General features: G+C 41.7%; 1 protein-coding gene and 1 long non-coding RNA gene across 3 annotated transcripts; one reads left to right on the forward strand and one right to left on the reverse strand.

The window, feature by feature from the left end:
* On the forward strand, positions 1 to 20381 carry LOC119141314 (fructose-1,6-bisphosphatase isozyme 2). Its single transcript, XM_037373529.1, has 7 exons — positions 1 to 430; positions 3093 to 3255; positions 4161 to 4253; positions 9885 to 10025; positions 11227 to 11364; positions 17485 to 17604; positions 20145 to 20381. Exons 1-7 carry the CDS (start codon positions 258 to 260, stop codon positions 20334 to 20336), a joined length of 1020 nt encoding a protein of 339 aa, XP_037229426.1. The 5' UTR covers positions 1 to 257; the 3' UTR covers positions 20337 to 20381.
* Positions 20354 to 25982, reverse strand: LOC119141315. 2 transcript variants are annotated; one of them, XR_005101901.1, is made up of 4 exons: positions 25332 to 25982; positions 25096 to 25197; positions 21604 to 21782; positions 20354 to 20442 (listed from the first exon to the last, which is right to left on the reverse strand). It is a non-coding gene; the product is annotated as an uncharacterized LOC119141315 (long non-coding RNA). The 2 variants fall into 2 exon arrangements; XR_005101900.1 differs by having other exon boundaries at positions 25096 to 25979.
* Positions 25983 to 27575: the final 1593 nt, after the last annotated feature.

The following is a 27575-nucleotide window of genomic DNA, read 5'->3' on the forward strand; positions in this document are numbered from 1 at the left end:
AGCAGCAGAGCAGTGGGTTGCTCAGCTGTAGTCCTGTCTCAGGCTCCTTTCCTGCATCCCAGAGGAGCCGTGGAGCCAGCCTGGGGAGCGGTTATTCTGAGCACTCAATCACATGGTCTTAGAAACACCTTAATAAACCCTGACCAGCAACGCAGCCAAGAGCTTCACCTCAAAATAAAACAGCTACCCAGGATCTCAACACTGCAAAAAAGGGTCTCATCCAGCTGAGAAGATAGGAACTCTGGTACCCAGCAGAAATGACAGACAAAAGCCCCTTCGAAACAGATATGCTGACGCTCACTCGATTCGTTATGGAGAAGGGACGCCGCATTAAAGGAGCGACAGGGGAGCTGACACAGCTGCTCAACTCCATGCTGACTGCCATAAAGGCCATTTCCTCTGCAGTCAGAAAGGCAGGCCTTGCCCACATGTGAGTCCTACCTAGCGATACGGGGAGGAGGTAGAGAGGCAGCTGCTTGCACAGCAAGGCTGGGGAGAGGGATTCAGAAATACATTGGAAGCGTCTCTTTTAAGCTGAGTGACTGTAGACATGAGGTCAGAGCCTGGATTACCATGAGTGGGAAGTGGGAGATCTGTCTTTTTGGATCATTTTTATATTGGGTGAGAAATAGACATTTAAACTAACTGCCATTCTGTAATATTTTAGTCTAAAAATGTAACTTCAATGCACTGCTCACCTTGTTATCCCTTGTAAATGTTGATACTGATCTAGTTTTAAATCTGCTTTGAATTTGCAGAATATCACACCATGATATTTTTAATGCAGAATATCACACCATGATATTTTCTGCTAACATCCAAACCTGGTGCTGAGCTGTGCAAATCAGGGCTTGGCTTATCTTGGGAAGTTGATGTTCTGCCTGACTGCAGTGTAAGTAATGGTCTAAAGCAACAGCCCTGTAAGAAATGCTGCACGCTGCCACGCATGAGTGCATGTCCCCTTCCTTCCTCAAGTAGTATCAGGATTACAGGTGGGGAATCTGAAAATGCCCTATATGAAAAACAAATATAGCGATGTGGCATCTAGTGATTTAGCAAATGGAATGAAGAATTGCCTTAGTAAAGCCTGAACTGAACTGTTCCTCACAGGGCTAGGTGAAGGAGACATCAGTGAGATTCTTTTAATGGTGATCTATCTGAAGCAGTTCAGTGAGCTGGAATGTCCCAATAAAATTATGCATTTAAATAAATATACAGGTTCTGTTATGTATTGAAAGATATGTTTCTGTACATGCCTGTGAATCTACATATGCATACATGCATAAAAACCACAGGGAATATATTTATGTAAGACAGTATCTGTAATTTTTTCTAACCCCTGCCCCCTCCCTTCCATAACACCAAAATGTATGACACTCAGGGGTCTCTGTGCTTCTGTTGACTAGTTTGGTCAAAGTCCTCCATGATCTTTGCAAATCATGAATTCAATTTCTCAGTACTATCACCCTCATTTCACAGGTACGGACCATAATATGTAGAGAGGACATTGAGACATACTCGAAGGTAATAGCAGCATCAGGCTCCTATGCCCTAACTGCTAAACTGTGCTTTATCTCTGCACCTGCTTGGGTGAAGCTCAGCTGTTTTTCCTCCCTGACCCAGAGGAACAGTTGCTTTTATCTCATTTTCATCTTCAATATGCAACCTCTGAGGTATTTAATAAGTGGGAAGAATCACTGTTTGATAGATGAGAGGTAGAATAGCCACCTAGCCTACAGGACACACTGTGCTGGATGAAGCTTCACTTCAGAAAGAAAGCATCCGTTATGGTGAGGAGCAAATGTCTCCCTGTGTAAACAAAAGTTTCAGGTGATGAACCAGAAATATCTGAAGTATCCAAACACACAAATTAGTAACTTCCACCAGTCAAAGTACTGCAACTAACCATGAAATTTCAGAAATTCCTATGGCAAACCATCAATCATGGTGACTGGCTTGCATCCGTTTGCATATGTGGTTTGAGCTCTGATTTTTCTAGCCCCTTCAAACAGGAGACTGTGAAGTGTCTTTAATGTTAAAGACTCAGCATTAATGTTTAACAAATTTGCCATTCAAAAGTAAAGGATGACTTTTCCCAAGCCATAGACTTGAGCTGGGAATGTGCCTGAAAACACACTAACTGGAGAATGGGTGCTTAGCACTCCCTGAAAATCATGGTCCTTTCCAGTATCTCAAATTTGGCACTCCAAAATAAAGAGCCCCAACAGTTCAATACTTCTGAAAAGCTCAGGCAGCTTTGAGCTTTGAGTAAGACAAAAGACCTGCCCTGCTCCCAGCTAAAGCCTGCTGCTGACCAACATCCTAGGGATTAATTACTTGCCCCTTTCCTCTTCCTTCCTTTTTTTTTTTTTTTCATAATGAATAAAAATGCTGTATCTACACCCTGTACAATTTTTTATACTTCTAAGAGGCCCTGACCATGCACAGAAGGTCTAAACAGTGCTTCCTCAACAGGGAATTGCAAAAATACATGTACTGCTATACACTAGATCATTACTGTGTTGCTAAAATCAGGTTAGAGGACAGAAGCATCATCCTAACTCAGCCAAGGATCACTAAATAAAACAGACCTTGATCTTTAGATACAGTTCAGCATGGGGAATCGTCTGAGGGTGTCTTTAAAGCTTCTGCTTTTGGGGTGGCTGGGCACTGAGTGGACATGGATTACAGGACCATCACGGATCTCTGAGCAGCCAGTGGCAGAAAATCATGCAAGTGCCAACTGCCCATTCTCTTCCCTCAAAGCTACTGCCAGACACTTTGTGGGATGACTAGGGAAGTCCGGCACACAGTGGCCAGGCTGTGGGCTCTGCTTCTGGCTTGGAGAACATCCAAGCAGGAGCAAAAGGACCGAGGCACAGCCCCAAAATGATGCCATTGCCTTTTCTTTTTCTCATGCACACTTCTGATTTCTAGCAGCAGCAACCATCTCCTAATGCACCTTAGCAATTCGATCTAAAGGTTAGAGGTGTAGGAAGATGAGAGGAAGGAGCCACCTTGATTTCTTTTTTCTCTAAAAGCCCATAACGTTGGCCTCCCTCAGGTTTCTTAATATTTTTACTTTCCTGTAGGTTTGGTATAGCTGGCACTGTAAACGTGACCGGTGACGAGGTGAAGAAGCTGGATGTATTATCCAACTCCCTGGTGATTAATATGCTCCAATCCTCCTACACCACCTGCGTCCTGGTCACCGAGGAGAACAAAGATGCCATCGTCACACCGAAAGACAAGCAGGTCTGTGCGGCTCCTGCCGCCAGGGGTTACGGGCTCAGGCAGCAGCAGATGGCACTCTCGTTTCAAGTATGAAACCTGGGGCTGGCCCCACAGCCAACCCTTCCCGGGGGAATTCAGAAAATTTGCACCATTACTGCATTGTTTTGATTAATAACTGTGGTGGATGACATGGTTTCAACAGCTAAAGAAGCTGTGGAGGGTGAAATTGCTATTAAAGTTTTTTTGTGAAGGGGGGAGAATAATTATTTTTGAGCTTGTTAATACACCCCAGATCCCAGGTGTAAAGTGTACTATTACATTCCCTTACCACCAGTGTAACGGTTTTGGATTACATTAATATTTAGGCAAGATAAAATGAGATGAGGGGCCAGCAGAACCGGGTTTTATGTTACATGCCCAGAGGAAACACCTGACTGCTTCATCTGGATTCCCCCAGGAGAGGATCCTGTTGCTTACACTGATATAACTTATCCTTTCCCCAAGATGTTTTCCCTCTGCTGCCTTACCCTCAAACCTCAAATCACAGGCAAAGCCTTTTGTTCATAACAAAATGTAAAAAAACAGAACACATTTGCTGGAGGAAGATACTCACTTCCAAAATGAGTCCTTAGCTTTCAAGAGATTTCTTGCATTGCTTGGCAGCAGAGGAGTGCTCCTTTCTACCATCCCATTTTGTGCTGTTCAAGCAGAAATGTGCCCTCTCCTATTTCTCCAGCAGGCCCTGCAGGGAGTGGGTGTCACTGTGCTCCAGGGCCAGATGGGTCAACAGTGCCGCCTTCTCTGACAGGCTGTGTGCACTTGGGGCACTAAACACAGTCATAAAAACATGGGTTTTGTCAAATAAAAGGAAATAATAGTGCAAGACTACATATAATTTAATGCTTCCCTTGCAACTCCTGTTTTAGGGTAAATACGTTGTGTGCTTTGATCCCCTTGATGGCTCATCCAATATAGACTGCTTGGCACCAATAGGAACAATATTTGCTATCTACAAAAAGGTAAGAGAATGAATGAAGCATGCATAGCATGATTCACTTGGTAAAAGCAAAATGTCTTGGGCATATCAATTTGCTTAGTTTCTTTCCTAGGTCTTTTAAGTGTCTTTGGGATCAACAGAGCCTTAGAAAGGGTAGAAGAGGTAACACTTGAGATTCATGTGTGCTAAAATGCTGCCTGAATTCCCAGGAAGGGGACACTCAGTCCCATGAAATTGTTAGGAGGCAGCACTTCCCTCCTCCAGACTCACAAGCACTTAAATAAAACCCCGTCAGCACCAGGCAGGTGGGTAGCTGCTTCAGTGATGTCCTTACTCTCTGCAGGAGAGCTGAGGGGTGTCTCAGCGCCTACGACTCACTCACTGTGTTTGTCTACCCAGATGGTGGCTGGGGAGGGCTGATGGTCACTGCCCAGATCGTATCATGGTTAGCAGTGTGGTGGCCTCCCAGCACAAGTTGCTTGGCCTACAATGGATGGGAGTTTATAAGCAGACTATCAATGGGGGCCACCGGAGGCTTGAAGGAACCAGTCACCTACAGCTGCTGGTGCATTGCCTGCATGTCTGCTCCCATGGGGCTGCACAGAATAGCAACTGCACAGCCAATTAACAAACATTAATAGTTAAGAGTCATGCCAAGTCTTGTGATTTGATTGCTAATCTCCCAGCAGCTGGTGTTTTCCCTAAAGCCTGAGCTCACAGTCATATGACTATGGGAGACCCTCAGCCATTACTGTTGTGAAGTAACATTTACAGGACTTGTGACTGCAAAGAAGTCTTTGTAGACTCAGATGCTACACTTCAAACATGAAGATACATTTTTAAAGCTCTCTTTCATCTTCTAACTCTTAATTTTCCACTGGTTATTCCTCTTTTTTTTACATTTCTGGTAGGCAATGCACTAATCATCACTGTTGAGAAGATGCATCTACTAGTAAACCGAATAGTTCAAGCACATGGCACAAGCCAAATGCTGGTATATAGCTGTCCACGCTGTCAACAGTTAGTACAAACCCCCATCACAGGTGCAGCCCAGACCAACAACACTGAGATGATGCCTGGGTATGGCTTCTGGAAAGAGCAGCCCAGGGACTTCCTCCAGTACTGTCTACCACCTTGCTTTTTGCAGGGAAGAGGACTTAGCTGTATGGATGCAACCAATGCCATGTGCCCTTATGGTAAGCAAAGGGGCCCCCCATTCTCTTCACTTACCTGTCTAAAGATAGTCTAGAAGACATTTGCAGCAGGCAATAGCTGAATTGTCCACTGTCGCTAAAGCTGGTAAGCACCATCCTACAAATACTAAACATTAGCTTTCTCTTTCTAAAAATATCAAATTACTCTGCATAACTACAAGGGCAAATGCTCAGTGTGATTAATATAACTTAGCAGGTTGAAATACAAATTAGATTTCTCTACCGTCTTTAACTCGCCTGTTAATATATGTAAAGACTACAGACTCACAGTCTTCTCTAGGGTTCTGTTTCAGAACAGAACAGAATTACCAAAGAACTCATGTCACTCCCAAATACTCGAGTTTTCAATTAATTTTCTGAACCTTCCATAGCTGTTGTTTTTGTTGTTAACATATTTGTTGTAAACATTGTTTCTAAGTTCTGGTTTTCATGTGGGTGGATACCCTTCAGCGCTTCACAAGAAGAAAATTACATTGCTTTGTACAAATGCTTCATATCGAAATGAAAACCCTGCTGCTAGGATGAAGCACAGTTCATAAATTACATAAACAACTTACCATTTTTCCCTGGAAAATTAGAAACAATGTTGAATTTACAGACTTTCACTTCCGTAATTCTTTCTATTAAAATGCTGATTCCAAAATACATGTTAATTAATGCACCTTCCTCTCAGACAAGACAATTTCATAGCCACGCTATTAACTTTAAACACTATTAACTTCAAAGTCTTTGAAATAATTAAATAATAATGTGCTTTATGGATTGTTACTGAAGGGTAGCGTAAAAGGAATAAAAGTGACATGTTTATCCCAGTGGATGAGAACCACTTAAGAAAGAAAACACAATTTAAGGTTCATGAACATCATTTTTTAAAAGCTAGAACTGTAATTTCAAAGGATGATCCTTAGCACCTGTCTGATATTCAGTGTCTTCCAATTCTCAGATGATTGCATGGCTGATTTTCTCACTGTGTTACCACCTTAGCTTCATTTCCAAAGGCATACCCTCCACTACTGAAATATTTGCCTCACTTTAGCAGAAAAATGTAATCAGCACTTTTCTACAAAGGCTAGACTTGGCCAATACATCTCAAACTTGAAAATGGTTCTCTGGCTGCTCCCAGTCCAGAGCCATTGCCATGGTGGCAAGTAACATTGCCTCTTGCCAGAAATGCACTGCATCAGTTTCTTGGAGAAAACCACCAGGAAGTTAAGTGCCGTCTTAGGGTTTTATGTAATTTTCCACCTGGCTTTTACTGTCTGAAGCATGGGTGGTATTGTTAAAAAGACCAAAAACATTCAGAAAAGTGGGGCTGAAAGAGAAGCCTCGCTGAATCAGCTGAAGCCAGAGCAAGGGATATGGCCCTGGCAGTCACTGCTGCTGAGGGGCTCTCAGCTCATGGAGTATCGGGATGTGGTCACAGTAAGTATTTTTTGCTTGGATTCTTCCCAATTTTTCATCCCACTGAGCTGAATCTACAACTTTCAGTTCATGCTGCACATATATGGTATGAAACTGCTGCTTTGTTTCATTCTGGTTTTAATTTGTAACTTTGCCCCGTGCTTCAGATGTATTTTATTCCTCCCTCTTCACTGTCATGAGGACAATGTCCTTCCCTCCATGTGGTTTCTCACAGAGAAGGTGTAAGAATTCAGGGCAAATGCAAAGGGTACTCACCAAACACATGATGCAAACGGAGACCTGGAAGCCAAGTCCTTCCAGAGCTACTCCCACTACTAGAAATCCCTCATGTGATGTTAGGCAAATCATGCATGCAAAAATTTTCAGACTCAGGTATCACCTGATGGTACCCCTGTAGCCACACTCGCAGGCCTTGTTTCATCTGCTTCATACCAACAACAAGCCAAAGTGACGGTGTCAACACTTGGCAGAGCTTCTCTGCAGTCCCCTTGACTGTTTCAGTGCTTTGCATAAAGAGCTCTAAAAAAATTTCACCATCACCATCTCACAGTCAAAATATAATAGAAAAGAAATCCATCTATGCACCAGAAAGAAGTGAAAACATTCAGCAGCTACCAGACTCTACTGACCAGCTTAATTCCCTGGTTTGTTTCACAATACATGGTACTTGGCAGGACAAAGCTCCTGCAGTCCCAACAATGAAGTATCAGCTGATCTGTAGCTTTTTTACATTCTGTCTGACAAGCTCTGCAAAATGTTTGTCTGAGACAGCTTTCTTCCTTCCTTTTGGAAGCTGGCTCTTGGAAACACAGTGTGAATGAAGAATGAAAACCAAGGGTATTCTGCCCGGCTGTCCATCTCCTGAGGAAGAAGTTCCTCTGGTTTTTTTCAGAATAATCAATAAATGTGTGATTTCTCAACCATATAAACATAGAAAATGTATTCAAGAGAGAGGACTGAAAAGCTCATCTCAGAAAAATGTATTTTGAATCAATATCATATGTAAACAGCAACTATGTATGCTGTTTATACACCATGTTCTATAAAACAAACCTCTTTACTGTATTTATACAAAATTAATTTTTATTCAATGAGGAAAGCATACAAAGAGCTAGGAGAACCATAATATGCTTGCAACTAGTTGTGTAAATGTATGTTTAATTCTGCATTTAATGTTGCAAACAGTCTACTGTAGACAACCATTGTTTTTGATGTTGAGATATATGTGCCATGGGCATATATTTTTGAAAGAGAAGATGCTGTGTAGGGTGTAATAGTTGGTTCTGTAAAAGATTGTTTAGCAAAGCACTAGCCACTACTAGTCAGTATTCAAAAATATACAAACAAGTGTTTTAACTAGTTTTCCTTCATTATGTGCATTATAACCTCTCTGAATAAGCAGCTTGGCACAGAATAATTCCAAGGGACTGCATACAAGATGTATTTGCACATGGTATATTTCAGGTCCCATGAAGAGCTGGCTGGCAAGTGGAATTTTTTTCTACAAAAGAAATAAAAAAAAGAAATGGCAAAATAATGATAAAAAAAAACTTGATCAAAATACAGCTAAGAACCGTAAGCTAAAGTAACAAAGTAAGAAAATCTTTCAGCTGAAAATGAAAATACTTTACTGTAGAGCTACTGTCTTCATATGCCAAGAAATACGTAGTTTTGGTGTCCTACATCTCACTTTTCCTCTAGAAGCTGGCATACAATAATTAACAGGACCCCCAGGTTACCCTTAGCTTTCTGCCCTGCTAGGACCCTGATGGGCACCCTGAGACCTCCTTGCCATGGGGCACACCAGAGAACTTCTCTGTTAAGGAGAGATGTTTTCCTTTGGAAAATATCTTTGGAATCCATTCATGAATTTTTAAGGAATTAAGTGGATAGTCACCAAATATTTCATTTCCTACACAAAACAGTATCCACTGATCTTTCCTTTTTTATCCAGGTATTTAGGGCTAGACCTGCTGTTTCTATTTAGCTGCTACTCAATCTAATCAAACCCATGCAATCACTGAGAAATTGTCTGAGTCTGGAACAATAAAATGCTAAACCAGGGCCTGAAGTAAGGATCTAAGGGGGTTCTCTTTTAATTCCTCATGAACCACCATCAAAATATCCACAGAAGACCTACCACAACAGACCAGCTTTTAAAGAAACATTAAAATCAAGCATTCCCTGACCATGTTGTAGTCCCAGGAGGTGAAGACTCAAGCCAGCCTTCCCAAGTGCTCTTGGCTGTTCTCCTTTCTTACTCTACCAAACTCTTGTATGCCATGGCTGAGGCACACCCCTAAAGCTGGCTGGAAATACTTGCACCAGGTCTGCTTGGGGTCTTGTTGTTCAGTGGTAACCAAAGTGCTAAATCAAAGTATAAGTGTTGGAAATTGATTAAAAGCCTGAAGTACGTTGCCAGGTGAATGTTCTAGGGAGAGTTATACCTGCACACACATACACATTACATATGCAAATGCAGTTGTTATTTTATGTATAGTATGAACATTTACATCACCTCAGCTGCCCATTGCTTCACCAGCAGAGGCCAATGCACAATCCTGGTTCTATCATGTTGCACAATCTACCTTTTTATTCTGCATTACTGGAAGCAATTTTTCTGTAATGTTAATTACTGCATTCGCCTCACAGTTATTCCCTCTGAAAGGTGTCAGTGTGATAGCTTATGTTTACATTTACAGAAAATTAGTATCTCTGTTCTGTCTCAGATTTCTGATGTTCTTGAATAGACTGGCCTGTAACGCTAAGGTATCAGCTTTGTTGCAGGTATTGATTGCATGACATAGATAAAATAACGAATGCTCAACATTCTGTTCCAGCCTGTGCATGTACTTGTACCAGACTTGCTGTGACCCAGTGGGGAAAATCTCTCTTTCGGTTGTTTCAAAGGCCTGCATAGACTCAAAAAGGAAATCTGCCCCATGTTATTATTGAAGTGTTGTTTTATTGTTTCTCGTAAGCATTTAACCTTCAGTCCAGTGGTAATTTTTCCTCAGGAAACAGATGATGAGCCCTCTGAAAAAGATGCTTTGCAGCCTGGACGCAAGATTGTTGCTGCAGGCTATGCCCTGTATGGCAGTGCTACGCTGGTCGCCCTCTCGACAGGGCAAGGAGTGGACTGCTTCATGCTCGATCCGGTACAGTCATGGTGTTAATCACATTGCCACTATCTTTTAGAGCTTTCCATGCTTGGGTTTACTAATTTTTGTTACTCCCTGACTGTAACCTAGGCAATCTATGCAATTCTTTTTTTCACCCATGTCCTGGAGCATCCCACTTCCACCTTACAAATATTTAATAACACATGGTTATGTTCGATGCCATACCTCTGTTTGTTTGTTTCTTCTACTCAGTGAAAGAGAGTTTAAGTCAAACAGCATTCGAAACCCTGTTCATTCAAACCAAACTGCTGGTTTGCAGAAACACTTAAGAAAATTTACTCTGAACAGTGTCTTTGCCTCCACTTACAGGACTCCTTTTTCTGTCTGTAGAAGAACCTCAGCATGTTCAGTGTTATATAGTCTGGGACAAGGACCATTTTTTGATACAGTTCATGCAAAGCGAGTGATGTCAGGTTTCCTGAGTGCAATTTAGTTTTATAGCTAAGTCCTTTAAGCTGCGTACCCAACAATTTGCAAAAGCACAACCATACCCATAGAATTGGAGGACATGTGCCCCCCCCCCCCCCAGTGCCCAGCCCAGGAGCCCATCAGGTGTTACTGGAGGCATGCAGAAAGGAAACTGCTCATTAGAGAAACCAGCACTAGATGTGGGCAATAACATGGGGCGGGGGTGGGGTTGGATAAAAAGGTGTAATATTATCAGAATTCCTTTTAACCTTTATAAATGGGCCCATTCTAAGTGGGAAAAACTGGGAGAGTAACTGCTCTGGTTAAAGACAGCAGAAAAGAAGGTGATAATTGCACTCAAACTGCAGACAGCAACACCTGGGAGCAGCTGACCACATTCACTTAAGATATCTAGACAAGGCAGGCAAAAAGAGTTCAAAAATCAGAAGGCAGTGTAATTTCTTAATTTGTAACCTTATGATACGTGGACAGAGATTCACAATCCATCTGCTTTCAGGGCTGACTGATGTTCTTTTGATACAGTTGAATTGCTTTTTATAGTACCAATGTGACAAGTTCTTATTAACTTAACACAGGTTCTGTGCATTCTGCTCTTTTTGAAATACTGTGAAGCTATACACAAGTCTAGCACTGAAAGGACCAAGCTGTGCTAGCGTTTCTGCCATCTCTAGTGTGACAACAGTAACAGAAAGTCAACAAAATTTTTCTACTGCTTGTTAATATGCTGCTCTATCCTGTTCTTCCATAGGGTCTTGGTGAATTTATTTTGGTGGACAGAGATGTTAAAATCAAGAAGAAAGGGAAGACATACAGTCTCAATGAAGGTTATGCGAAGTATTTTGATGCTGCAATGACAGATTATTTACAAAAGAAGAAATTCCCTGAGGTAAGAAAATATTAGCACTGTATTCTTGCACTGTGCACTGGCAAGCACTGCATTCCATGCAGTCCTGGCTGATGGGAAAGGATTTGAAGTCCTGGATGAGTTCAGCCCACCATAACCCTTTTGTGCCATCAGATCCATTTTGGGTATGTATCTGCTGTGTTTTTTTCTGGTGCCCCAACATCTTTTATAACTTAGACTTAGGTAAGTAAATTCATAGCTTGTTCGTCACTGTGTGGAGGAAAATGTGCTGTACATGAAGAACCATTTTTTTAAAAAGCCTCTGAAACCATGCCAGCGAAGTGTGGATGTACCCTTGTTTTCTAGCTTATCTGAATATGCAGTTCAGTCATATGCACAGACGGGCATTTGGGGCTAAATTCCACAACACTGCCCAGAAGGTGCTTACAGGGATCTGGGTGACACCTTCTCCTTCCTGTACGTGCTTGGATCTGAGAAATGCATTTATCACTCTTGCACTGTCTGCTTGCATCATGTGGAGCATGAACCTATCCACAGATTGAAAATAAAAAAAGGTGTGAGGCACAATTTCACTGTATTCTGTTGTTAAGAGGATTATATTGTGTCCCTCAAAGGGGTAAAGCTGAGAACATCCCATGTCTGATGAACTTCCTTGTGGGGACATACAGCTCTGTATGGCCTCTAGTCAGTGCTAGGAGGATGCAACACAAACTCTCCATGTGGAAAGCTGGAAGGTCTCTAGAAAGTGTGGCTATATGACCAGTAAGTCACTACAAAATATGGTGATGTGGAACAGCTCAGGACTGAATTTTGCCAGGAAGCTGGTTTTAATGCTCTTTTTTTAAAAAAAACAAAACAAAACAAAACCAAAACCCATAGGATTATTTTTTACGCTATTATTTGCCAAGAATACTTATACAGGGCTCATGTAAAAATTGATGTATCCAGTAGAATACTTCAGGGTGCTGTACAAGGGAAAAGTAATGAATAAGAATTTAAACCATAGTCCTGTGAGAAGCTCCTTCTCAGCTGAAAATCTGAATTTACTACATTCGATATAGCTGCAATGCAACCTCATCTTAAAACCTCTTTTCCATATTACCCAGATTGTAGCTACAGAGGGTGTCACATCACAGCATTTAAAATATATTCATTTTGAATATTTGAGGCTATTTCGAAACTTCAAAGCCTGCTTTCAGTCCAGCTGTGAGAGAAGCAGGAGCCCCAACACAACTTTCATACTTCCTTAAAACTAAGCCAGCTGGGAAAGAGGAGATCTGTGCTTTTCATGATGTTCACGTTATGCTGAGCTATGTATTCTGTATAATGCACTAACACTGGATTTATTAATTTGTGTTTTTGCAAACCACCCAAGTGTTGTTTAAAGTGAAACTCTTCAATAAATCATCAACCCCAGACAACCATAAAAAGACTGAAAAGATTTCAAATTCAGTGGAAAGACCGGACAGAGATATTTCACCATGGGCTTAGTGAGGACAGCTCCTTCAGGTGATTCACTGAATCCTTATGTTAGGACATACAGGAAAAACCTCATTTGCAAACACTATTTTATCTCAAATCTGTGCTTCATTTGAGGAAAATCTATTGAAAATGTGCTGCTGTGCTAATGCAACAGAAGTTGGCAGAAGGTGTTTCTGTTATTTTAAAGCAAGCAGCACAGTAGTGCATGGATTATTTGGGGCAGGGGAAGCCTCCTCAGGGGTGCTCAACAAGCACATTGCTCTGCTTCTCTGAGACATAGGGTTGTCTGCGTGAGAAGGGTCAAGGCGCCAGTGTCATGGCTACAAAGCAGAGGGAACGGCCCTGCCCACCTGAAAGCTTGTTATGAACCTGAGTTTTGGAAACAGCATAACTCAGTTCCTTGATTTAAAAAGGACATTATATTTGCATTGTGGGAGGACAAGAGAGAGAAGGTGTTGCTACCTTTCTGTAGCATGAAACCTGCTTCCTGGCATCATCTGTAAGCCTTACCAAATACAGCTACATTGGTGGATGCTCCTGCCTTCTGTGCAGCACCCAGGTGGAGCATTACACCGCTTTGGTCTTTGTCTTCCTTTCTTCAGCATGTACAAGGGCAGTGGGGGGTATCTGCTGGATACCCCCTGCCTCTGACTTGAGGAGGAACTGATGTGTAGGTCATGGGGGATCCCTTCTTACTCAGGCAGATCATTCTCACTCTATGGCCTTCTGGCCGCTAGAAGCCAAGAGACTAGGCATTAATTTCAGGTACTCATCACGTTCTTATCCCTTTTGTTCCTTTGATCCTACTTCTGTTTCCTCCTTCCTGTGGTTCTTGGTCAACATGTTGTTCAGATGACTCTAATATTGCCACAAAAAACCTGGGAAGTTAAAAATACAACAGGCAAACGAAGTAGGAAGTTGTCCACAACATGTCCTGTGTTCTGTATTACTGTCATTGGTGACCAAACATTACAATCAATGTTTATGTGGAGAGGAGAGACTTTCCCTTACTATCTAACAACAGCATCCCTGATCAGGCAGTTTGAACTACAAAGCCATGTTGACTGTCAAAGTTTCTTGTGGACCACCATTCACCTAAGGTATCAATACTGAATTAAAAGCACTGGAAAAGTGCTGCTGTTGTGCAGGCCAGCTGTAAATCTCCTACCATTGTCATGTAGATCTTAGTAGGAAATATTTGTCTAGACACATCTCTTCTGGAATGAGAGTCCAGAGTAAAGATAATTTTTTGTTAAGCATCACAAAATCTCCTGCTGCTTAGCCAGCTTGAAGAGCAAGCTGCTGTTTGTAAGGCTGCCTGTAACACATGTTTGTGCCAGCCTGCACCGTATAATGGGCACTTGATAGGCCAGAAACTGTTTCTGCACAAGTATCACTCTTAACTCCTTCCCAAAGTGTATTCTTCCACCAGTAATGCTTGCAGGGCCCTTGCCTCAAGCTGGCACTGATTCACTGATGGTAGAACTCAGATGCTGTGGGCATCGTTGTCCTTTGCTATTTCACCCATTTTTATCTTTGCTTCCTATAGCCACAATAGAAGTTGAGAGTCTTGTCACAGCTTGTTGGTTGAGAGCCATGCAATGGAGACTCCCTGGTTAAGGATTTGTCTTCGCAATGCCATCAAAAACTTGCCATCAACAGCACATTTCAGCATGAAGCATTCTTCTGGAGCCAGCCCAGGTGTGCCCCAGTGATATAAAAAAGCTAATAAAAACACCGTGATTTTGTCACCATAACTGTATGTGGAGCAAGGGATGCAGGGTGCTGCTGTAGTCTGTAGGAAAGAGTTTTTTCCCCCTGCTCTCCTGGTCGCTGTAGTTATGCCAGAAATACACAGTCTTAACTCTGCTGTGGAGGAACATAGCCTTTAGAAATCAGTACAATACGGAAGTGAGAAAGTGACTTACATCACATTGTGAAGAAAAAAATCACAGGACCTACCTGTTATGAGCTATTTTTGTTCCTCTGGGTTAAGCGAAAAATAAGCAGGCAGAAGGGTGGAAGTAAGAGCAATCACAAGTTTACTAAAACACCATGGATGCTGACCAAGGAAACATCAAGGTTCTCCAATTCTTTCATTAGTATCAGCTGAAGCAGTATGGAGTGCTCACTGGGCAAACACACAGTTTGGCATTACTCAGAACCCAGGATGAATCTCCCTAACATTCATGTTCTGTTATTTTGTTTGAGAAGAAAGCCTTGGCAATATGCCAGCATGCGTGCAACACCTATTAACTTTCTCACCTGTAATAAAAACGTCTGGGTGACTGAACTGGAGAAACAAGAAGTAACATTTCTAGTAACTAGAAGGATTATTAATTCCTCCCATGCAGGTAGCTGTAAGCTAAGGCAAGTGAAAATTTTGTTTCACTCTGTCCTTCAAGTGATAACTGTACCAGAATGGAGGAAATCCTCTTCTGTATTTTTCTTAGCACAGCCTCAGCAGGTTTCTAGCAGGTGAATTTCTGTCAGGGTAAGAAGCAACTAAAATTGTCAGTGGCATCTCATCAGCTTCACCTAACACTGTCCATGCACACATATATTGTGTAAATGACCTGCACACGAATAGGAAATCCAGCATACCCTAAATGTATCTGGTTATTTGTACAAAGGTGGCTCAGCTGTGTGGATCACCACCAGTAAATTTCATACATGTGGGTTGCAGACTTTTTATTTGATAATGTCATGGAAGCAGTCCTTAGCAGTCTGCTTCAGGGCCTGTTTATCATCAATACACTATGACTTTTCTTAATGTTTAACAAACTTCCCTTAAGACTTGCTTCATCACCTTCTGAAACCTTAAAAAAAGAGCTCTTCCTTTGACTGGATTTTTAAATGTAATTTTAAACCATAACCATATAATCATGCAATTTCCATAATTGCAGGCTTGCATTGGTGTCTCTCCAACACCTCTTAAGGTGTTTTTTTCTGACCTCAGATTTTTACAGTTGCAAAGTCACAAGTACAAACAGTTGTGGGATGGAGAAGCTACCATATGAAGTCTAAACATGTAATTATTTGAGGGTAAGCCATGGGAAATAAGGGGTCAAATACTTAAAACATATTTTCGGTTGTGCCTGGAAGTAACAGGGCCATGTTTAAACAAACTAAATATAAAAACTCCAGGCTGTGCCTTACCCATCATGTCTACCATACTTTACATTGTTTTCCTCTGAATTTTCAGTTCTAATGTGTACAAGAAGAAAGAACAATGGAAAACAGCATAAGTGCAGTTGAACAAGGGTTATCACCTAGGATGGAACAGTTCTCTGTTCCAGTTTTACTACCAGCTGTATCAAATATCCAAGTCTTATATTTAGTGGATTAGGAGTCAACTTCTTAGTGTTGTGTGGCATGATATTGTGCAATTTTATGAGAATCTCTTCCCATAAAAGAGAATCAATATCAAGACTTCACAGTTGCATTGAACAGTTTGAAAAAATTATTTCAAAATAGAATTATGTTTTTCTCTATCTGTTTTTTCCTCCCACTTGTGGATTCTTTTTTTCCCAAATAACATCATAATTTTGCTGGGAAGGGTGACTAACTTGTGATGTCTGGAGGTCTTGGGGGTGGCATTGCTGAACAAGTTATTTATGTATTTCTCTGGATCTACTATCAGCACAAGGTGAGCTTTGTAGAAAGCACTAAGATCATTTATTAGAAAACTGACCCAGACAGAAAAATCTGCAGAGGTCTTTTCAACTTTTAACATTGCAATACACAAATATATGTATGTGTATTAAATGTGCATGAAGTCCCAGTCTCTAGTAATTTTCTGGGGAGGCGCAAATTCTTCCTCTGCTTCATTGAAGACAGAGTGAGAGGTATCAAAAGACCAACAGACTTCTTGGCATAGTAGCTTTTGAAAAGCTTTCCTTCAGTTTACATTTGTATTGTGTATCTGCCCTTCATAAAAGTATGGTGATGCATCACTTTTCTCAGGTGGAGCTTATTTGGTGTACATAACTTCTATTTGTGCAAGATACCTTTGCTTGTCTTCTACCTTTCCTACCTTACCATTTTTATGACCAGTAAATCTGAGACTGGTATGAATACTTCCCTGTCTGCTCTCGCTAAAATGACCTGCCCTTCAGCAACATCAGTTTCTAAGATGAAAGCAAGGAAAACAATATTCATGAATAAATTCCCATCTCCCAAACTAAGCTGCAGAATGAATGCTAAGACCAATCTCACACCTTGACAAATAAGCTAGAAGGAAAAAGCTGAAGTCCTCTGGGAACCATCTGGACGTGTATTGAAAAGTAACATCCCTCCTCATGCTTAGGAACCAGTGAAGGATCAGCAATCAAATGGGTACCTTGTTCTGATAATGCCAAGAAATTTTCAGCCACTGTTAGCAGCCATTGCTTTTCCACACTCTAGGGGTTGATACCAAATTGTGCACTCAAATTATGGGCACCCTGGTTTCCATACTGTGAATGCAGCTCTTGAAAGTGCTTATTTTAGAATTAAATATACAATCACTACATCTTACAAAATGCTTCAGGCTGGTTTAGTGTCCATAAGCAAGCATTGATTTAAGCAGCTTTGATTCCTGTTTCATAACAAAACTACACTGTGCCATGCTACTAGCTGTCTAGCCTGGTAGATATAATGCTTCACTCTGTTTTCCAGGATGGCAGTTCCCCATACGGCGCCAGGTACGTGGGCTCTATGGTAGCTGATGTTCACCGTACGTTGATGTATGGGGGGATCTTCATGTATCCTGCTAATCAGAAGAGTCCTAAAGGAAAGGTAAATCACTTGACTTACTCTCTGGTGAACTTAGTCAACCTGATACCTCTGGTTTTCCCAGAGCGTAAAGGAACAGTTTAGATACATAAACAGATAATAATTTTCCACCCCTGGAGAAAATTATTAATGGATATGATGGTCAGCAATCAAATTTAGGCAATTGCCAATTCAGGCCAGAAGTCTTCCAGTGTACTTTTATATTACAGACTACTCAAATGCTTTTCACTGCAACCAAAGGGCTTTATTCATTTTCCTGAAGAGAAACATTTCAGTACCATAGAAACCTGTTGAGACACCTATGCACCGCTGGCAGTTAGCAGTTACATCACAGGCCTAAGGAAGACCTGTGCACTTCATACTGGCAGCTAGAGTCCAGGTGGGATATGCTGAACTCGAGACAGGGTTTTGGCCAATGTTAGACAGCTGAGTTTGCCTACCTAGTATTTCCAAAGGATGTTAAACCTACTATCACCAGACCTGCAAATACGAGCTTCTACTAACTGATCTGAAAACTTCACCAGTGGAAGGTGCTTCACGCGTGCTAAGATGAGTATTCTTGGAAAAGATGATTATTCTTGGAAAAGATGATTTCCCATTTGGACATCTGTACAAAACACACTGACTGACTGAAGTGCAATGCAATCCAGTGACTCCCTGAATCTGCTGGGTCATGGATGATAGTCAACCTCAACTTTTCTCCTGCAGCATCAAATATCCTTTTGTTCTGAAATCTGAGTTAAATTATTGTTGAAAGATGAGAAACAGGACAAAAGAACAAATGTATGAAGTACCTGTAACATTTTACAAAAGTCAAGATTTTCAAATGACTTAGCCTACATTGACTATTGGATTGATCTGGCTTGGACTCCCGTAGTAGAGAAAGTAATGAAAGAAGCAAAACTGTACTATCATTGTAAACAAAAATTTTCTTCTTGCCTTCTCAGACTTCAGGTGTGTACAGCTCTTTTTATATAAACCTCTTCTTGCTGGAGAGGTAATGCCTTTGTGGTAGGTGCTGTGACCATCATCCTCCTGAAAGACAGTCCATGCACTTAGAGAGCTGATAGAAACCAAATGTCACTGGAATTGATCCAAAGGCTTTAGAGTAAATGCAAATGACATGCATGTAGGCCCTATCATCTAGAGCTCCTTCTTTCAGTTAAAAGAAGAGTGAGAACAAAATGCTCAATAAGCAGTGCAGAACCAGCCAATAAATAGATCTTTTCAAATCAGGTATGTTAAATAATATTTTTTATGAATGTAAGATTTATAGTTCTCTGTTAGGTGAAAAAAGTTAAACCTATCTGAAGACAGAGCCCATTTGAAGACCCCTAAGTGTGACTGCACTACACCCTGAAGGAAAACTGCTTTTCTTAAGCCACGTAGTCACAGTTAAGCAACACAAACTCCACAGTGGTACAACAAAGGTTGGGCATGCACCAACGAGAGCAAAAAAGGCTATTGGTCTTGTGTTGCCTGTCACATGGAGTCCTTGTACCAGAAGTAGCACTTCAGTGGCGTTTAAAGATAAGAATGAAGGTAATATGCACTATTTAAATTTGTGATATAACATGGTTTTATTACAAACAGCTTGACAAAGGAATGATGGCTAGTAAAATCCTGAGTCCAACCCATTTCTTTGTCTCTACATACGGTTGCACTCTGTCACACTTCCTTTTCCCCAGAAAATATTCCCTCTTTTGCATATACGAAAAGCCCTTCAAACATAATAGCTACTAATGTTGTTGTGCACGATCATTTCATAGACCATCAAAGATTCAACTAAACCTACAGAAATCATGTCTGTTAAAAAAATAACCATCTATACCCTTTTAAACACAGAAACTTTTGGCTGATGTCCCAAATTGTTTGCATTCCACCAGAACACAGGCACACCAGACGTAACATTTTTAAACATGTGAACAGATACCAGGGTCTAAACCAAAAGTGCCTCTGTACCAAAAGGGAAACATTGCTTTTAATAATTACTGCAGTTACTTCTGAAAACATAGCCACTATCTAGATGAGTTCAGGCCGCTAGTATCTATTCACATTTTGAAGAGCAGCAATCAAATCCTGAAATTTGAAACTGGGCGCATCAAGTTTCAAACTCCAAAATACCCTGACCAAACACAATGTGATTACCCCAAGCTTTCAGGTAACATGTAAAGCCTGTACATGAGCAGAGATTTTGGCTTTTCTTTCCCAGTACTGTTAACTTAGCTGGCTTAGATGTTTTCCTGGTATCTGTGGGCCTAGCAGCTGCTTTTGACTTTTTTGACAAAATACAGCTTCACTGGTGCTGCACATCAGTATGTCAGCTTGGAAACAATGGTGGTGACGCTTGGATGCAGGGTCAGTACACTTTTCCTTGAAATAGAAGGTGTTAAGGGAGGTGAGAACAGGAAAGAGAAGAAGGAGGAGCTGCTGAGAGACATCACTTGGTGTTGGTACAGAATTTTCCAAAATCACAAAAAGTTCTGGCAAGTCCTTTGGTGTAATTTCCCCCAAAGGCAGTCATGTGTTCTCTTTCTTTCTAGCTCCGACTCCTCTACGAGTGCAACCCAATGGCCTTCATCATTGAGCAGGCAGGTGGGATGGCAACTACAGGGACTGAGGCAGTGCTGGATGTGAAACCTGAGAGTATTCACCAAAGAGTCCCTCTGATCCTCGGTTCTCCAGATGACGTGCAAGAATACCTCGCTTGTGTACAGAAACACAAGAGCAGCTAAAGTCCTCATCAGACTTTGCTCATCCGTCTTCAGTCTACAGGAAAAGCCATACGTATCAAGATGGTGGATTCCAGCACTTAGCACCCATCTCTCAGTGAAAATGCCACTTTGTGAGAACAGGAAAAATAGTGAGAATGGCTGATGAGAAAAACCAAAAATTTCATTTCTCTTTGCAGACAAACGTAAAAATCCTCTAACTCTGATTTATGCAGTGCAAATGTAGAGACAGACACCTGATTATTAAACAGAAGTGACTTACTTTATATAATATTAACAAAAGGAAGTGGGCTGTATCAGTACACCCATTTGATCTGAAGCTTTACACCTGACATTAGATGATTGGCATTGTTTGGGGCAGGATTTTCACATCAACATTCGCAATGCCATTACCTGGATTTTCTGTCAGAGTTTTTGTTGCAGGTGCTTTTTATCTTGACAGCCCTGAGAAGAACAAAAGTCTCGAGCTGTCTGAAACAGTTCTAAGCTCCAAATTATATATGTCTTGGGTAACTAATAAAGATGAAAAGGCTACAAAATTTCCAGTTATTTCAGTTCTCTTCAGAAGAGGAAAATGCCCCGTGTTATTTACAGACAGGTAACCTTCAACGGCACAAATTACAATAAACCATTGCTATGGGTGTGACACTCAAATCGTGCCTGTCCCCTGTTTTTCCATTGTCCTCTGCAACAGAAGATGAGCTATTGCCACCAAGCCACCGTCACACCTCCATTTGCTTTTATTTTGAAAGGTTCTCATTTCAGATTGAAGTTTGCCATTTTATGCACATCATACTGGCGTTCCTAATCACCTCCAGCACATCTGTCCTGTTGATGCCCTAGTGCCATGTCTCAGGCTTGACACCATCTAAGGAGATCAGGAATCGCAAAAATTATTAATGAAACTAAATGTGTGATTATGTTAGGTGATAGAGGTGTGAAAATTGGGCTTTAGGTTACTTTAAGTATTAGACATCCTGATGCCTCTATAGCCCTCCTGCCTTATTTCACAGATGTCCCTTTTGGTGACCATCTTGTTGTAAGCAACTTGTGCCCCATCTGCTCGTTTTCACCCCCACTCTACACCCCCAGCCAAGGCTATATTAAGAACACTCTTAAGAATTATATTAGGACATAGATAGGAGTTCAACATACTGCTGCCAAGAAACTCCAGTGGTTATTTTTGAACTTAAAGCTACGTTCTGTTCTTCATAAAGAAGAAGCAGGCTAAATAAAGGCAGACAGAAAAGTATACAGGACAGGTATTTACCCTCAGGTGTTGTTATCCCAGGGGGTCAGGATGTGATTTCAGTACTACTTCAGGTATCAAAGCACTCCTTCTGCAGGTCTTTGTCTGGCACTCTTTAAAACTTAACAGTGGCAACTGTCTAGAATCAGCAAGTACAGTGTGTACTTGTTTATTCCGTTCCTCCTCTTCCTCAGTCTCTGCTATCAACAGCAAAACACAAGCAACACTTAAATCCTGGAGAATGAGGAAGAAGCAGAAAAAACTACAAGGGCTTAGGCAGTAGACAACTTTATACTGCAGAACGCAATTGTGCGCTCTGACTATGAAAGCTAATAAATCAAGTTTTCCTGCAAACAAAATATGCACATTGTGTATATGTACGCATCTATATGTGTTTATACATATATTTTATACATATATAGTCATTCTCTCTATCTCCCCAGCAAACTCCATGTAAAAACACAAATAGTTGTTGATGTCACCAATTTATTAAGAAACTCTATTGCATTTTTTAAATCTGAAACCTGAAACCAAGCACAGTTCAAGGCTAGTCTAGCTAACAATACCGGTACTGCTTTAGAAGAAAGATAACCTGATCCTGTTTCCAAGGGGCCGAAAGAGATGACAAAGGACAGAGCAAGAACATGGATTTGGTACTCTCCTATATAAACGCAGGGCCTCTAAAAATTACTACTTTTGGGGGAAATGCTGAAACAAGTTTGTATTGCAGTGGGTATGCACACTCTAGTGACCAGGATCTGTGTTCCTGTGTTGGCAGTCTGCACACTGCAACGTGTCAGTCATTCAGTGCCCTAGTGCCAGCAGAACAGTGCCTAAGTTGCCTTCATTTAAGTATGATTTCGCAGCAAAAACTGCATATAATCCCAGGTGCTACCCTTCCCATATATATATGTGGGGTTTTTTTCCCTGAGTTTGCACCTGAAGCACCTGTTAGTGGAGGAGCTAGTGCTGGGTCACTGATCTGAGAAACAACTGCTGTTTGGGTGGCTGCTGATACCTAAATAGTAACATCCACATTCTGTGGGCTGCCGGGTGGCTGGTATCTACAAAGAGATCAATATCTCCACTGTATAAACAGCCCATGCAAACCCCAAAGGGAGATTAGGAAACCAGCAACTTTCTCCAGTGTGAACTCTGGATTTTCTTCACCAGAGTCCCCTTTTGACCTACTACACCTACACTGCTGTCTAAGCACTTGCTTATATGTTCTTTGCTATATCTAGCACAACCCTGCAATCCGACTGCTCTACAGAGTCCTTCTTAAACCTCAGGATAAGTTTGCAGTTTCCCTTTCCAGTGCAATACCAGTTCAAACTGTTTCTCCAGAGCTCTCTGACACAAACCGCAGGGTGTCTGTGGTGGTGGCTCACCACCCACACAGCCCTGGCGATACTGGGCCACAACTTCCCTTCATGGTCAGGGTGCCTGAAGGCATGCAGACAGCGGAGAAAACAAGATGTAGCATTTTTTATTTTTATTTGAAAATCCAGATCTTGTATTTAGTGGTTGGAATGGTGAGAAAGGGGACACACCTTGAGCTGCCATCAACACTACTGGGAGGAGCAGGAAAGCTGGCATGGGCCAGTGCTCATGACGAAGGCACTCTGACTCCGCTTCTGCATTCAGAAGGTGGTGACACCTGGTGTTATTCCTCGGACAGATACTCACATGATACAAAATGGAAAATACATGGAAACATCGAGTACATGAAGCAACAGGCCCGCATTTAAGTATTAGTTCACAGATGTGCCTTTCTATCAGTATTTAATGGTTTCCTGGCATAAACAAATGCCAGCTTGACTTCCTATTACTTTTGGAAGAGGATGCGGAAAGGAAAATATACTAGTTGTACTGTGCCCAGTATGTAACAAACACGACTGTTCTGAAGGCACTGGTTTCTGATTTGTTGCCAAATCTAATTCCTATTTCCAGTTTCAGGACACCTTTGCACCTATTTCATAAGTAAAATAAAAGCAAACTACCTAAACCTAGCGGTATCCAGTAACACAAGCAAACAGAGAAATTCCACCAGTCTCTAATAAATAAGCAGTTGTTCACAAATTACTTTGACTGGAAATTTAGTCTTGAACAGCCAGGCGTAGAGAGTTGGCCTTGTGACTGCAATCATGAGACAGGGATCAGAGAACAGGTCGGGGCTGGCAGGCATCCCACCAGCCTCATGGCACCCAGCCTGCCTGCGCTGCTGCCCTGCCCACCCTCTGCAGCTGGAGCTCGCCTTGCCCTGAGACAGCAAGACAACCAGAGCAGAGATGCTGTGTGAAATGTTGGATCAATTGTGACTTTAAGCATTTGTATCAGGAGCCCATACTTCATTCAGCTTTCCACAAAACATACACACAGGGATTTTAGTTGGTTTTTTAATAGAGCCAACTGATATTTCTGGAAAAACCAGGTAAGACTTTTCTTCATTTATAAAATGGAAGCTAATTACAGACAGAGAACAAGAAAGAGCTCTTAGTTTACCCAGATTATACTACCCAGTTAGGCTCACTGTGAGAAAAGGGTGGTTGGTACCTATGGAACAGAAGAGAGGGATTAACAGGAGCAAAGGTGATAAATTCATTAACTCCTGCAAGACTGCAAAGATGAAATTACCTATTTTCCAGAGATATCCAAGGCCCAAACATGGTTAAAGCACAGAACAGAATGAACACAGAGACACAGGATCTCCACACAGTTACCCAGAGGAACAGAACCCCAGAAGTTTTGAGAAGAGAGTCACCATCATTCAGACTTCATGCTATCGTGGACAATACTCACAAACTCCATGCACTGCTACTGAAAACACTTTCAAGTTTTGTTCCTAGCTTTCTGCAAATACAGATGTGGTTTCAGGAAACAGAAAAATAAAAACCTTAAGCCATGCATGTGATGTAATTCCACTGAACTGATTTTAATACTTCCTGGAGATAGGCGACAGATATGCTTTCCCACTGAGCTCTGCCCTGGGGGAGTTGCTCTCACCTGATGCAATGATTTACATCAAGGTTTTTTCCAGGACACCGTTCACCAGGAGTCAAGCAGGTTTCTGGTAGCAGCTTTTGCTGCTACGACCGATGAAGGGAATTTGTGAGCCAGCTTGCAGCGGGTGTTGGCTAGGTCAGCTATGTACTCACACACCAATAAACAGAGATTGGCCTAAGCATTCTTGTCAGCTGCTAGGCAGGTGACCCAGTGAGTATTTTATCACTTTTGAAGAGACACCTCCACGGACATCTCAACACAGCTGCTCAGTCACCCCATCAGCTGGGCTAGGGCTGAATGTGTGAGGCCAACCTAATCCCAGCCCGGGGCAGGACTGTTCCAGATGTCTCATCAATTCAGCATTATGCTCAAATGCACTGTCAGCACATGCCCGGGAAAGCAAGAAGTCAACTTCTCCCCTCACCCTGCCGCTGCAGCACTGGCCTCACGATCACGTGCTGTGAGAAACCTAACTGCGAGACACCAGTGCGCCGGGTGCGTACTTACCGAGTGACACGCTATCTGTGTTCCGCCCTTTTGATTGCCTGGTTTCCTGTTTTGTTCCCGCACGGACAATTTTCTCCCTCTTTTAACAACTCAGCATGATTTCTTATTCCAGCACAGGAAGATAAAAAGGAGACTGCTCAAATGAAAAGCAAGCAGGGAGGATACATGGAAGGGTCATGCAGCAAATGTAGACCTGAAATTTAAACTCAGTAAAAGAGCAGAACAGCGGTGTTTACCTTTTTAGCTCTGCCGAAGCTACAACGAGAGAAAACAAAGCCAGAGGAGGAGGCTAGCCTTCTCTCAGAGGCACACACACAGCTGCTAATCAGCTGCACAGCCTCTGGCAGGCAGCCTCACCGCTTTCGCCCTTTTTCCTCTTCCACTCCTCAGTTCTGTGTCAGTTTAGATTAAAAACTTGGTGAGGAGGGAGGTTCCCCGGCTTTTGGATTTACAGAGTGCCAAACAAAATGGGACGATAAAGTTCGTTGAAATGTCTGGAAATACTGCAACTGAAATAACACTTCATAACAATTCCTGATGGGTTTCCTGTGACCACAAGTTTGCTTCTGAAATGCTCTATTATAACATGAGAGGAACGTGATCAAAACTTGTAACAGCACTGTATCAGAAAACAGGTCCCTTCCAATTCTTCCTGTGACTAGCAAGCAACTAATATCAAAACGGCAGCAGTATTTATCCTTAACCTTTGCATAAAGCCTTGTAAATTATATATAAACACCAGCAGAAGTTTATTTCAACTACAGGAGAGTATTATCATAAATCTTCAAGAGTGAATGCAATTTCACATCAGCGCTGATGTTTTCAGTATATATTACCTATTTCAAAAATACCCTGCCGACAGCCAGTGTTTCATATGCTTGAATAAGGAAAGCAAACTGCAATACCAGCAAACGTAGCTAAGCAGAAGGAATGTTAAGAGGGCTATTGAGATGAACTTGCATTCACAATTCTCGCATTGCTGTGGTGTTATGGTAAAAAGACTGTGGTATGTGCTTGGCCATACACATATCTAGCAAAACTGGGCATTTGCAGACACAGCAATGAACTGTTCAGCATTTTGTTGGCAGCCCTATATAATTTTTTTCTGTGACTTGTTAACCAGCCTCATAAAATGGTATATTACAGAGATGCATTTAGAGATGTACTTCCTTTGCAAGTGGGGAAAAACCACCTGTGACTTGGCAGCTCTAAAGCCACCTTTATTTCATTTCACTTTTGGCTTTTAAACAAAAGCAAGGGTGTTCCAAGACATGTGCTACAGCCTCAAGGAGTTCTCAACATCTCGCTTCAGCATCAGCTTCCCAGACACCCTAAACCAGTTTGAGTGTCTAACAGCCCAGCATTTATTTTAAACAGTTTTATGTCACTGCATGCATGCTGTGCAGGAAACCATTGCTAGTAATTAAAAAAAACCAACCACCTAATCATTAAAACCAGAACTCTGAGTATTTCCATGCCAGTTCCAGAGACTGATTTTCCCTAGCAGACACATAAAATAATAGCTGTAACAGCTTCAGAAGGCCCTTGGTGGCACCCCAGGAGAGCACACCTAAACCAGGCTTGGCCTGGGGGAAGGATTAACATAGACAAAGAACTGTGAAACAAAGTTAATTCCAGATGAATGTCCAAAGCGATCATTTGTCACTAAGTATGGATAACCCTTACCAGGCTGGAAAATCATCTTTCCCTTGTTCAGCTCTCAGCCCAACCACAATCTTTCCCTGTAAGCACTCAAAAAGCCAGCCTTACCAGGAACCCTCCTCTGAAGGGGGCTGAGAAAACGAATAGCTCGCTCTCTGACTCTGCTCTGACCACTTCTTCCCAAACCAGGACTGCAGAAGGTAAGGTAATAGGCATCAGAACTGCGGCACCACACCTGACAACACATGCTACTTCTAAAACACATGTTTCCCAGCATTACTTTATTCGGAAAGGCTGTCAGGTTTCATGTAGAAGTAGGTTTTGAATCTCCTGGAAGTGGTGAGAAATGTAAGTGAACAAAACAAGGAAAAAGCATTTTAAAAAGAACACAGTATGTCTTTTATAAATGCCTGTCTTCATGATTTCTTTGCCCCTTTACTCACAAAGGTTGGTGGTAGCTCTTCAACAGATGCTAGCATGATGGAAACAAAAACTGCTGCAGAAATCAAATTTTTACACCACTGGAAAATCAATCTTCAAGCAACTTAGCACAAAAAAAGAAATAAAGCAGTCAAGTCCTCTGAGCACAAGCAAAGGTGGCTTCTTCTGAGGCCCCTAATATATCTAAACTATCAACCCATGGATCAGGTGTCCACCATGTAGCTAACCCTCCTCCTTCCCAAAGTGAAGTTTCAGGTGGGGTTCCTTGTATGTTTTCAGATGAGCCTTACTGAATGTCATCTAGGTTTGGTTTTGTGAATTAAACCTTTGCAAATGAAATTTTGTGTCTTAATTATACCACTTCCTCCAATTGCTTT

The sequence above is a fragment of the Falco rusticolus genome, chromosome Z (genome assembly GCF_015220075.1).
Source record: "Falco rusticolus isolate bFalRus1 chromosome Z, bFalRus1.pri, whole genome shotgun sequence".
NCBI classification, from domain to species: Eukaryota; Metazoa; Chordata; class Aves; order Falconiformes; family Falconidae; genus Falco; species Falco rusticolus.

Coding starts and splice junctions, on each gene's coding strand:
- LOC119141314 (XM_037373529.1), top strand. CDS start 258: ATGACAGACAAAAGCCCCTTCGAAACAGATATGCTGACGCTCACTCGA. Junction 431..3,092: donor AAGGCAGGCCTTGCCCACAT/GTGAGTCCTACC, acceptor ACTTTCCTGTAG/GTTTGGTATAGCTGGCACTG. Junction 11,365..17,484: donor AAAAGAAGAAATTCCCTGAG/GTAAGAAAATAT, acceptor TCTGTTTTCCAG/GATGGCAGTTCCCCATACGG.